The 12888-nt window shown below is 30.0% G+C and overlaps 1 protein-coding gene across 2 annotated transcripts in view; it reads left to right on the top strand.

Annotated features, from left to right (window-relative positions):
• Window positions 1-12888, top strand: part of LOC103580443 (agrin) — a 231031-nt gene that overhangs the window by 112752 nt on the left and 105391 nt on the right. For both annotated transcript variants that reach the window (XM_053739365.1, XM_053739364.1), the window contains exon 4: window positions 7098-7307. In XM_053739365.1, the coding sequence (XP_053595340.1) occupies window positions 7098-7307 (210 nt within the window). The remainder of the gene's footprint in view (window positions 1-7097; window positions 7308-12888) is intronic.

Raw genomic sequence — 12888 nt, 5'->3', positions numbered from 1 at the left:
AATGCCGTCATATAATTTCTTTTTGCTTTGTTATAATTATTAGATTTATATCAAACGCAGATGGACATTTTCAATTTTAAAAAATGTCTCATTATTTTTTTTTTTAGCTAAAAAAATTATTTGTTAACAGTTTTTTTTTAAATTGTTATAAATAACTGATTAATCAACACAAGTCACTGAGCCTGAATATTGAAACATATATTATGAAATGGTTAATGAGGCTGTATTCTTAACTTGACATCTTTTAATTTATATTAATTTATTTTTTATCTAAAACTATTCTCAAGATTGTCTTATTAGCGTTTCTTCGGATACCTATGATGACAATAGCATTGCTATTTTGATATTACACTGCGACGATACTTGGATCGTCAAAATGACTATACAGAATATCGTAAAAAAAGTTGACTATAGATAGTATAGCTGTAGTAACAAAATGTTCAGTTGTTTTGACGAGATTTTTCTCGCCGTGTAGCATTTGTTTGCTACCGAACTTTATCGAACGGTTATAATACTTCAACATTAATTAGAATACAAGCATGAAAAAATTATAGGTTGGAATTGGAACACGAAACAAAAATTTTGCATAGACGTTTTCAGAAAGTTAATTTATTTTTCACTAAATTTTTAAAATATAAAAGAAACACTCGAAAACGATCAGCATTTTCAATTTTTCAAGAGATTTTACAATAAGTCTTGTTATTAGTATAAATGTTCAGATTTTCGATTTTTTCGTACTCATTTAAACTGAACAAAAATCTAATTTGAGTCACAACAGTGACAAAATTTACAATTTTTCAGCATGAAAATTTCAAAAAAGCGATTTTTCGGACTTTGTTAAACTTTCATACTTACAAGAACTTTTGAAAAGTTTACAAAAAATCGAAAATTTCTAACTTTTTTGGTATTTGACAAAATTTCAATTCCGTTTTCCAATTCCATTCTATTATTTTTTGTTTCAATTTCTTCGAGTATTGATCTTTACAAAAGATCAAAATTGTGTAACGTTTTGAAATTCGGAATGCCGAACTTTTTTTTGAGAATTGTTGCTACTCCAGTATATTTATGATACCTTAATAAATGACACAAGCCTTGAAACAGGTGTCAGCACAGAAACTACATTCAGGTATTATCAAAATAGAAATGTTTAACTCAGGATAAAACATGAATCCAGATTTTGTGTGATAATAACCGTTGTCATCGCTGAATAACAAGGACTATCAACAATTGAAATAATCACTCACATAATGGATCAATAATTATAATTATCGTTGATAATTTTCATTATATCGAAAGTGTCATAGTTACCATCGTGTATTTGAAAATTATACACCAGCTCGGTGATGATTAAAGTATAATTGAAAATTTATTTTACTTCACCACAATCATCAAAAATCATTCATTACTGGGGTATTTTTTTTCTTTTTGTTGAGGGCTAATTCTTACATGAATAAAATATGAATAAACAATATAGTTGAATATAATATAGTTGAGCAGTCGCAGAAAAAGGGGAACTTTGTTTGGCTCTGTAACAATCATTCTTATTGTAAACAATAATATTTACCGGGTAAATTTTAATAGTTACAATTTTCCGATGGGGGCCTACATTATGAATATAATGTAAACAATGATACCGTTTTACTAATATTTACGATATCATATAACAATAGTTAGGGTAAACTAAGGTGCGACGGCACACGTAAACCAGCAATTATACTTTGTGAATTTCAAACACCATATACAAATTATTTTCATTTACTCTGAACAGATACAATAGAAATGTCTGTTTTTTAAGAAACTTCATTACTACAGATTTTTTAGGTGTCCCATTTAATCTCGCATTTTTCGTTTTGGTCCTTAATCCGAACGAGACATTAACTTACAAATAAGTTTTCGAGAAATTTTTTTTTAACTTCCCGTTTTGAAAATTGAAAATTAAAAAAAAAGGAAAGTTGTTAGGTTTGATCTGAATTTCGAAAACCTAATTTTCATCAGATCTCAATGTTTTAAAGTCCTATGAAGCTAATTCTGATCATTCTGATTCTGATAGACATCCGTCGGTCCATCCGTGCGCGCGTATGTTTGTTTCTGTATATCTCAATTTTTTTTAATTCGACGGTATCTTTGGAACTAATCAACTGATTTGAACGTACTTGAGAGCAGTCAAAAGGGCTCACCTATACTTAGACTGATTAGATGTTGAAGTCGATATGTCAAACAGTTTCCAAGTTATTCGAAAAATAAAAATGAAAAAATAAATTTTAAGGATTTTGTTGCATAACTTATAAATAGCTTGACCGATTCGTTTATTAGTTTGATCAAATCTAAGTCTCAATAAGCTCTTTCGATTGCCGCAAAACACGTTCAAATCGGTTGATTCGTTCCTAAGATATCGTCGGACAAAAATTACTTTTTTTCAGCAGAATGCATATTTTTTTTGTCCAACCATTCTTCACATTTTACTTTACTCAGATGTACACTCATAACAATGTTCTTGAGTCCTTTGAGCTGCAAAACAACGGGAAGTTTTGGAGTTGGCCCACAGGTTCAACTGTTTTTCAAATTTTAATTTTTTTACTAAATTTTTAAAGTGGCCCATCGTGCCCCAATTTTCTCTATGTTTCACTGATAATAAGTTAATATTCTTATTAAGCGTCCAAGATGATAATATATAAAAAGCATAAAAATTAACGATATTTAATTTATAAATTGTCTTAAGAAAAAAAATGAATAAATAAATTAGATTAGTACACCCGATAGTATGGACTACGGTTAAGGACCGCGAGTCAGATCCGGATCAACAAATTACGCACCGGATGCACCATTAGTTACGCTATCCGGCCCTATATCACTTTCCGTACTAATTATTTATTCATATTAAGCGACCTGGTCTATCTTGCAGTAACTCTATTCTAATTTATAATGAGAAAAAAATGATATCATATTATACTATAACATTCTCGTAATACATGTTGATATAAAATATTTATAATTTATCCTTATAATTATTCAAATCACATATTAATATATCTTCTTTAATATAATCCTATATTTAAATAAAGCAAATCTTATTTCAATGAAATTGAAAGATTATAAATGATTTAATTACTTTAGGTATTATTATCTCACATGTGTAAAATTATTTATTCTATACTAGAATACTTACACGGAGAAAACAAATCTCGATAATCTATTAATACTTAATACACGAAGAAAAAATTATGGTAATCGTTTCTAATACGTTTATGAAATATTAATTCATAACTTTATGGTAATAATTACTAGGAATTATCGGTTTTATACCCATAATTTCTGGAAAAAGTTTTATTAACTATGTAAGTGTTAAAATCGGCGGTGTTAAATTTTATCTACGAAAGTGGTGTAAAAATAACGCCGCCCCGGTGTAAATATTCTGTACCGGTGTTAAAATATTTTACTTTATGAATATTTTTCCCGAGTGGAACTATCGCCGTCATTTTTATGACTTAAAACACTAATGGCGTCCCCAAAAAGCTCGGAGATAAGTGAACACTAGGTGACAAATTAGGGCAAATGTATATAATGGCTTGTCTCAAATCCTTAGTGATTATAAGTAGAGGTAACCCGTATGGGTTGGGATGAACTTGCGTCCCACCACTTATCTTACGCAAGCGGTTGACCAGAGCTGAAGTCTGGTACCATGGGGGACCCATTCCAAGCTACACTTCGACCAGAGTCTCTTTATTTCCTGAGATGGGAGGAGTGTTTGGGTCCATGAGAGGTTGGACTCGTGGTGGCTGTGCGTGAGGCACCCACATGCACTGCATGCCTAATGGGTAAGCTAATGTGAGCATATGCTCATATTTCGCTTTTATAATATATGGTGGAGTCATAATATACAAATAGAGTTACGCAGCGCGAGTATGCCCGAAAGGGTGAGGTATCGGCCTCCCGTCAAACGGAGGCGGATTTAACAGTCCCGTTACATTAATTTTTTTTTTTATGAATATTTTTACTTACCCGATCACTATATTTGTTAATAAATTATATTTTTTATTAATTTTCATAGAGAACTGACATTTTCGTGTTTTATAATCTTTAAAGTTAATACTCCAAGCGGACGAAATTTACTTCGCTTTTACACCGGTTACCCCGCTTTTACAACGGTATTTTAACACCCCCGAATTACGCCTCCTACACCGGTGTAATTTTATTTTAACATCGGGCGGAGTTAAAATGAATCCATTTTTAACACCGCTCTTCTTACAGTGTATAATAATAATAGTAGTAATAGTAATAATAATAGTTCCTATGTCGTATGGTAACTGCAGTGACCATTCAATAATTAAAATTCATAAATCCTTGTAATGGTTACTAGGTGCGCCTGGGAATTAACCCTATACCTAACTAGAAATCATGGTAACGGTTCCCATAAAATTATGGTAATAATTCCTATACTACTGATAGTGATTACCCTAATATTATAGTAAGCATTACCATACATTATGGTTACACATTTCCGGATTCGCCTTGGTTCAAACTTAACTGGCTTACTTAGTTACGACTTAAGACGACCAAGTCTAAATCAAGTTTCATTTGTGACCGGGTAATGATAACCATAATATATGGTAACGGTTACCATAATTTCATAGGGACTGTTCCCATATATAGAAATAACTGCATACATGGGATTGGTTACCATAACTTGTATGGGTCCTGTTCTCATAATCGATATTTCAAAAAGATGGTTACCATACGTTATGGAAACCACTCCCATAATGTATTGTAATTTTTGCCATAAATTTCACTCCATCTATATAATAATAATTTATCAAATAGATGCTTCAGTTTGTTAATGCAGCTCACATTTTTTTGTATAATCAAAATTACTGAATGTAAGTAATTCAATTCTTATGATAGTAGAAATAATACAATTTCAATTACGTTGTAACTGTACAATATTCTGTAATAATTTTTGTTTTTAGTAAAATTTCTTCAATATTTTGCTACATGAATGAACAAATAAACTCGATAAATTTAAGTACTTTTATTTTGAACAATAAATACTTAACTTACAAACATATTAATCAGGAATATTGAATGAAAACGTTGTCTCAACTCCAATTAATAAACATTTACTCTCGATGTAAACGTCAACGGTCTACTTACTTGTTTATAAAGTGCCAAAAATTATCAAGTTATACTATGGTACTGAATAAATTTCAACGAATTTCCAGCTACGATTTAATTTATTAACGCTTTAGAGTCCTTGACGGTATGACGTTTTGCTAATTTTTTCACTTCAACATAGATAAGTAATTACGTTACTTAGCTACAAAATAAGACAAATTGTGACAGATGATTTTTTCGATTAAGAAATAATAAATGTCATAGAAGTGGGTATCTTAGTTAAAAGCAAAAAACGATTTTTTTCAAATAATTACTCTTTATAAAATTGTAATTATTTAATTTACATCTTTGAGCTCGTTCATTATGTATAATTAATTCACTATCACTTTCAATTATATTTTTTAATTTTGACTTTGATGATAATAAATCTTCATTAATCTAAAATAATTTTAAATGATTTTCCGTTAATGCACGTCATTATTTTCGAACCCTACAGAGGATTAATTTTGTAAATTTTCTAATTGCTTTTATTTGTAAAGATATTTGAATACAAGGGAGTATACATCATAAACAATGAATAAATTGTAATTAGTTGAATTTGAAAAATTAAAGAGTATGAAAATCAATAACAATGCACACATAGAGTGTGGGAACCAAATAACTCGAGCATTCACCCTATCCGTGAGACGACTGACCACGAGTGGCGCTTTACTACTTAACGTGCCTTGTTTACCATCGACCAAGCGGGAGTCATTCCCTGTTTACCGCTGCTTGTTATAAACTATGTGAAATACGACTTCCTCGCACCAACTGATCGTATCAGCAACATTGCGAAGAGTTGACCTCGTTTACAAGGAACGCGATGGAAAAAATGTCCCCGAGGTGCAGACGAAATTTTTCATCGCGTAAAGTGTTATTGCTAAAAATTTCTTGAAAATATGAGATGTGCATCAATTTTTTACATTCAATCTAATTAATGCAGCTTCTGTTTTTGCTTTTACTAAGATTACATTTTTTATTACGAGTCGAGATTTGCAGATTAAAAGAATAAATTTTTTTTTTTTAAATGAAAATATCGATGATTTCTTAAATGAATATTATTTTATAATGCACAAGAGTCTTTGAAAAACCCAATAAAATTTTTAATTCAACAGGGGTTATCAGATATATTTTCAGCTGAGTTTTTCTCAGAAACAAAATCTCTAAATGCAAACTATAGACTGCACATTGATGCACTACTATCTAATCTAGTGAAGTGCGCGATAATTTTGTGATAATATTCGTTTGTTTAAGAGAAGAGCTCAGCCAACGTTCCTGATTACTAAATTAGTGCAACAAAGATAATACGTTCGCTCAGTTGGGTGCGCGAGAGAAAAAAGTAAGAACCCCTGTTAAGATTATATCCGAGTGTATTTTTTTTAACTATTTTTAAACGAGCTCTGATCTAGGAAAAAACCAGTTTATGTCTGCGTTCAGTTAGTTAATTTTTCTTTTAGATCAAATAGATCTGATTAGATATATGTCTATCAACTTGTTAGATCTACGGAGATCTAGTAACAAACGTTATTTATGCATACAAACACCTACGTAAAAAAATTAGTTTCGAAAAAATTTCAAATAAATTTGAAATGTAGAATGTCTCTGAATTTGAGACAGACTAGAACTTCAAGTTGAACTTTTTTCGAACTCTTAGGGTTTAAAAAAAACTGTAAAAAATTATTGATGTGAAGATGGTTCCCGAGGATGTTACATGGTCAGCTGAAAACTTATAATGAGTGAGAGAAATTATTCACTGTCCCAATTGAAAAAATTGTCCTTGAAAGGGAAAGTGGTTATTTTCATAAAATTATTAAAATATTATAAATTCAACTTAGTTCATTAAATTTGTAATAATTATCAAAATAATATATCTATCAGTCATAGATTTTTTTGTATAATTTCAATTGGTTGTTTCAACGGCTGTTAAAAAAAAAACGATATCTTTTCAGAACCATGTGAAAAAACATACTGTGCCTGGGGTGCAGTTTGCATCGTATCTGATACGGGTCGTGCTATCTGCCAGTGTCCTACCAACTGTCCAAAATCTCATGAACCTGTATGCGGTACTGATGACATAACGTATGTAAATCAATGCCAGCTGCGTCAAACTAGCTGTCGTGATCGAAGAAACACGCGAGTTAAACATCAAGGAGTTTGTGGTGAGTCTAAGAATTTTCTACTATTTTTTTATTTAATTTATTATTTCCATTTTACTTCTTACAAATATTTTTCCAAATATTATGATTTAGCATAATCAAGTACGATGCAACTAGTAAAAATTTATAAAATAAAATTTAATCTGTTGCCTTGTAAAAATCACAATGCACATTGTAAATTTTTTTGGTGTATTTTAAAGATTTCTACGTTATCGCTAATTTAAGTATATTTTTAAAAGTAAATTTTTACATGTTTATTTTTGCATTCTTATTTATATTAAAAAAAAAAAGGAAAAACAATTGTAGTCTAAAGAAAATAAATATTACTTACGTGCAAAATGCTGAACACAGAATGATATAACGATTATTCAAATTTCACACTTCATAATTTGCAATGAGTTTTATTCAAGAAAAATAATAAAAACCGGTCAAGCATAACTCTGTTTTCACATGAAAGGTTCTGTAGGAATCTATAAAACTTATGAAAAACTCGGTTACAGCAGGGTGTTACATCTGTTTAATACTCATAAAATCTTCACTATTATAGGTTATAAACGAAATATCTTCTAAATTGTTTACGATATATAAATAAAACATATTTTATTTAAATTGATAAAAATAAAAAACAGAAATGTGTTGAAATTATTTCATTAAATAATGTAAAGAAAAAAAAATTACATGTCTTCGCTAATTGAGTTAGACTAAAAAAATGTCGGTAAATTTAGCCGAATCGGGGATTTTTTTTAAATGGTCTCAAATTTTATACTGCATTATTTCAGTAGAATTCTAAATTTTTACATCGTCATTATTTGTCATATTTATAATTTTTATTTATACTATTACTGAAGTAAATTTAAATTGAACATAAATTTTTACTAAAAATCGATTTGATTAAAAATTACTGAAAGAAATAGTATAATTCTCAAAAAAATTGAGTTGTCCCACCTTTACCTAAAATTTTTGAGTAATTTTAATTATAAAATTATCTGCGTCTACTTCTTCTTTCATATGAAAATTTTTTCAGTTTCTGTATTGAAATGCTATATCATTGATAAGTCATAAATTATATTCCGTTTATTCTGATTACGTTAACCCAACATAAAAATAAAAAATGATATCTCTAACTTTTGCACATATTACTGTCACAGAGCAAAATTCTTTTTGATAATATAATACCAGCTATGACTTTATATAACTGGTACGAATTCTATGCATACAACAAATTTAGTTTTAAAGTTGAAAGGTGAGGACAGACAGACTTTCAGAAGCGATGAGAGCTGTAGGATTTCTCTAAAACTCAACAAAAAACACTATCTGAAGTAAAGTATTATATGAAAGCTAGTGAACTTTATTCGGCTTTTAGGATTATAGAAAAGATCACAAGAGCCTGTAAATACACTAACTTAAGAATGTATGTATAGATTTAATACGTTACTTTAAACTATTTTGTTAAAAATATATACACTGAGAAAAAAATAAATTTTCCAACAATGTCATCTGGTTTGTCAAGAAAGGATTCAATTGAGACACGTTCTATTCATCGAAAAAATTCTGAGTCTGCAGTGTGGTCTGACTGATTTGGGGTGAGAATTCTCAACACTGTCTGTGTAAAAGTTACACGACATACGGTATTAAATTTTGGACCTCGTGAATTAGAACGTTTACATCATCAATGATGTAAATGTGTACGTTATTTATTTAAAACTCTCAATTACTTCGACACTAGGCATTTAATTTTTATTTTAAAGTAATTTGCATCAATAATAGTAATGATATACTAGTGCTGCAACCTATATATTATTTGATCATTTTTAACTACAGATTATATTATCGGACAATACTTGAACGAAGAACGGTGTGAAAGAAAAACTTTCATACCGTTTTAAATTACACTGCTTGATCTTTCACACCGTCAATTCATATCGTTCGTACTAGTATAAGGTTTAGTTTATGGCAAAAGTACGTTAACATTGCTTTGCTGATTAGTTCATTGGCGTACTCAGATGAAGCTATCACTAATTATGACACAATATACATATTAGTTCAATTTTGGTAGTTGACTTAAGATTCAATGCATTGAATAATAAGTAAATTATGGCAATGAGTGCGTGCTTGCATGGAACTTTTAAATTTTAAAGACAATATAATTGAAATTAATTAATTAATAAAACGAGCTAACTGGTAACCAATTACTTTCAATGCTTACCTCTTTTTACAGGGGCCGTTACCTCATCTATTTTAGATATACGCGCGTTGAAATGCTCGTACTTCGTCCCTAGATGACAGCTTTAGTCGAAAATATAATCGAGTGATTAAGGGTAGACGTTAACCAGAGGTGATTTTAGATCTTGCCCCATTGATGCGTGGAGTATAACCACATCCACTAGGAGTCCAAACCTCTGTGGGCCTAACACTCTTTCCATCTCAGGAAATAAATAGACTCTGGACAAAGTTAGCTTGGGAAGACCCACACGGAAAAAAAATACTGCGCTTATCGCTCACCAACGGAGAGCGACATTTGTATCGTGATTAGTTCTAAATTGTTACTTGATTTTCACGATATATATATCAATATGAATGAAACACTAGATACTTATTATAATGATCCTACGGATTGTGAATATACTTAAATGTATATAATAGTGATCGTTAGTTAACGTATCCATATCATACCAAAACCTATCGTGATTATCGCGATCTACTTCTCAAACGCCACCACTCATAACCAAATTATTTAATAAAAAATTTACATCAATTACTTACGCATATTCTATTACTTGATTACATTACTTCATATTAAATAATAACTTTTCATTGCACTTATTAGAATTATTAACATGTAATTATTAATTCCAACTAAAAATAAAATTGTAATGAATTTAAAGTTAAAAATTCATCTATTTTAACCTCAAATGTTTTTAAGATTTCCTCAAATGATCTTATGATTTCCGGATCCGCCTGGATCCCGATAATCACGATCCAATAGACCACGACTTTCTGTATACAACGTATAACCAACCGAGGAAAGTGAATATCACGATACCGTTGAGTGGTGAGCACAATATTTTTTTTTTCCGTGCACCCGTGGCATCAGTTCGCGGCCTTGTCTTAATACCCTAAAATTGGGTTCTCCCCGTTTGTAATAATTCGTTTTACGGGAGGTCGTTTCCTTGCTCTTTTGGTTATACATGCACTGCGTAGCCCCTATCTCTTCCCTAGACGACACTTATAGTCGAAAATTATAGGTGAGTTACTAAGGGAGGACGTTATCCGCAGGTATAATCAAAAATCCTCATTGCGCGTGGTTTCTAACCACAGCCACCACGAGTTCATACCTCTGTGGGCCAGAAACTCTTGCCATCTCAGGAAATAAAAAGAATTTGGTCAAAGTGGGCTTGGAGAGGCCCCCGTGGTGCCAGTTCCCTGTATTGGTGAATCGGTTGCATTAGGATTAAATAGAACGACACAACCTCGCCTTTATATCCTAAAAATAGCACCCTCTATTTGTTAACATTAAGTTTCGAATAAGCCATTATCCAGTTGTTCGGTCCCCAATGAATTTTGAAATCTTCTGCTCTTCGAGTTTTTGAAAACTTTGATCTTTTAAAACAAATTAAAGTTGGATATACTTGCCCGATATAATTGAAATCAAACATGCTTTATACTTTATGTATAAAATTATAAATTATTGATACTCGAAAATCACCTAATAAATCAAATATACCTTCAATTCGCTGAGACATACTAACTAATGAAACTTGTTTCAAAGCAATACGTATATAAAATTGAAATTTTGCTTATCAAAAATACACGAGACCGCTCTTCTACACAAGTACCCAAAAGTAAAAGAAAATAATGAAGAATTTTATGCCCATTATTGATAAATTTTTTTTATTGAGAAGTAATATTATATTATAAATTATAAATTAATTAAAAAAAATAGAATGAAATTACAAAGAAATAATTTAAATACATTAGTTAACGTGTCATTAATCTTTTGGAATAGTAGTAAAGCTATCTTTTGTTGACTAAAATTCGATTTGAAATGATATATACACCTGTTTACATCGACAGAAAATGCATGCACACTTAGTGAAAATAGTTGCGAGGGCCGTTAGAATCCATTCACAATCAGCAAAACAAATAACACTACCGTGTTCAGAGGACCAATACAATGCTCGTTTCTATCTACTCCTACTAAATATTCCAACATTTATAGAACGTAACTCGATTGTCGATATTGTCAAAAGATTTATTGCATACATATGTGCATGCGAAAACTGAGCTGATCAAAATATTAACTCTTATGCTGTTATAAAAACATGGCAATTCAATTTAATTTAGTTATTCATTAAATTAAAAATTTTTGTATAAAAAGTACAACCGTATAGAGAAAGAGGAGCAAAACGGGCTAACTAAAATTTTTCGTCATTTAAAACTATTAGGGACAATGTGGGTTTTTGGGATAAGAACTAATCTAACTGTAAAACAAAAATAATTTTTTTTTCTCTTTTTGGTAAATTTCATGAAAATTTGTCTTGCATTTGTCTTCGAGGTGGAAATTCTTAAAGGGTTTCGTCGTAGTCTATCGTAATTCATCAAGTAGATTCTAAAAAATATGTCTAGTTCGAAAGTTTATAAATATATATATATCAGACATTAAAAATCTTGTTCTGTATACTAAAATAAAAATTCAGTCTAATTTTGAGCTCTTAACGGTACTTTCAACTACATCCCGCGTAAATACCTTGAAAGTCTAATTTCTAATGAAATTAGTGGTTTTTTGTTGTTAACAAATAAACGGTTGACTTTCAGGAAAAAAAGTATGCAATATTTTTGTACACTGATAAAAAAGTTGACTTGAACCAAGAATTCCATTTTGAAGAAAATGATTTTCTTTTGACTCAAGAAAATCATTTTCTTCAAAATGGAATTCTTGGTTCAAAATTTTCGCTCTTGAATCAAGTCAACTTTTTTATCAGTGTATGAAATTTAGTCTTCTACAAAAAAGTTCATATAAGTCGAATCTCTAAAATCAATACTTAGAAAGATATATGAACTTTAAGTAAATGAAATTAAAAATTTTGGCTAAATATCAAAATTCAATACTATAAAATTTTTTCAGTTATTATCTGAACTTGATGAAACTTAGCAGACTTATTTTATGAATGATTATCTCGGTTAAGGTTGAAGATGGATAAAATCGGTCAATTAGTTTAGAAATGCTGGTGATGTAATATTTTCAAATTAACAAAAAACGCTACTTCCACCGCTTTTTTCAACTTTTTAAAAGAATCATGTAGCCTATTGGGTAACGAAGACGTCAAAGTTGTTAATATAAGGTATATTTTTCTGTTTTTATTTATTTCTTTTACCATAGTTGTTCCAATTTTTATATTTATTAATGAAAGTTCAAAGTTAAATAATTGATTTCTATATGTTATGGTTAAAATTCTATTCCATTTTTCGCGATTTTTGACCTTAGAATCCATTAAAAATATAAAAAAAAATTAATTTTTAATTCTATTTCATCTTGAAACTTCAAACTAAAGAAATAATGAGAAATCTACTTTCGTTTGGATGC

This window comes from Microplitis demolitor, chromosome 5, assembly GCF_026212275.2.
Source record: "Microplitis demolitor isolate Queensland-Clemson2020A chromosome 5, iyMicDemo2.1a, whole genome shotgun sequence".
Lineage (NCBI taxonomy): Eukaryota > Metazoa > Arthropoda > Insecta > Hymenoptera > Braconidae > Microplitis > Microplitis demolitor.
The sequence above is the reverse complement of the archived record's forward strand: the minus strand, read 5'-3'. Positions and strand labels throughout refer to the sequence as shown.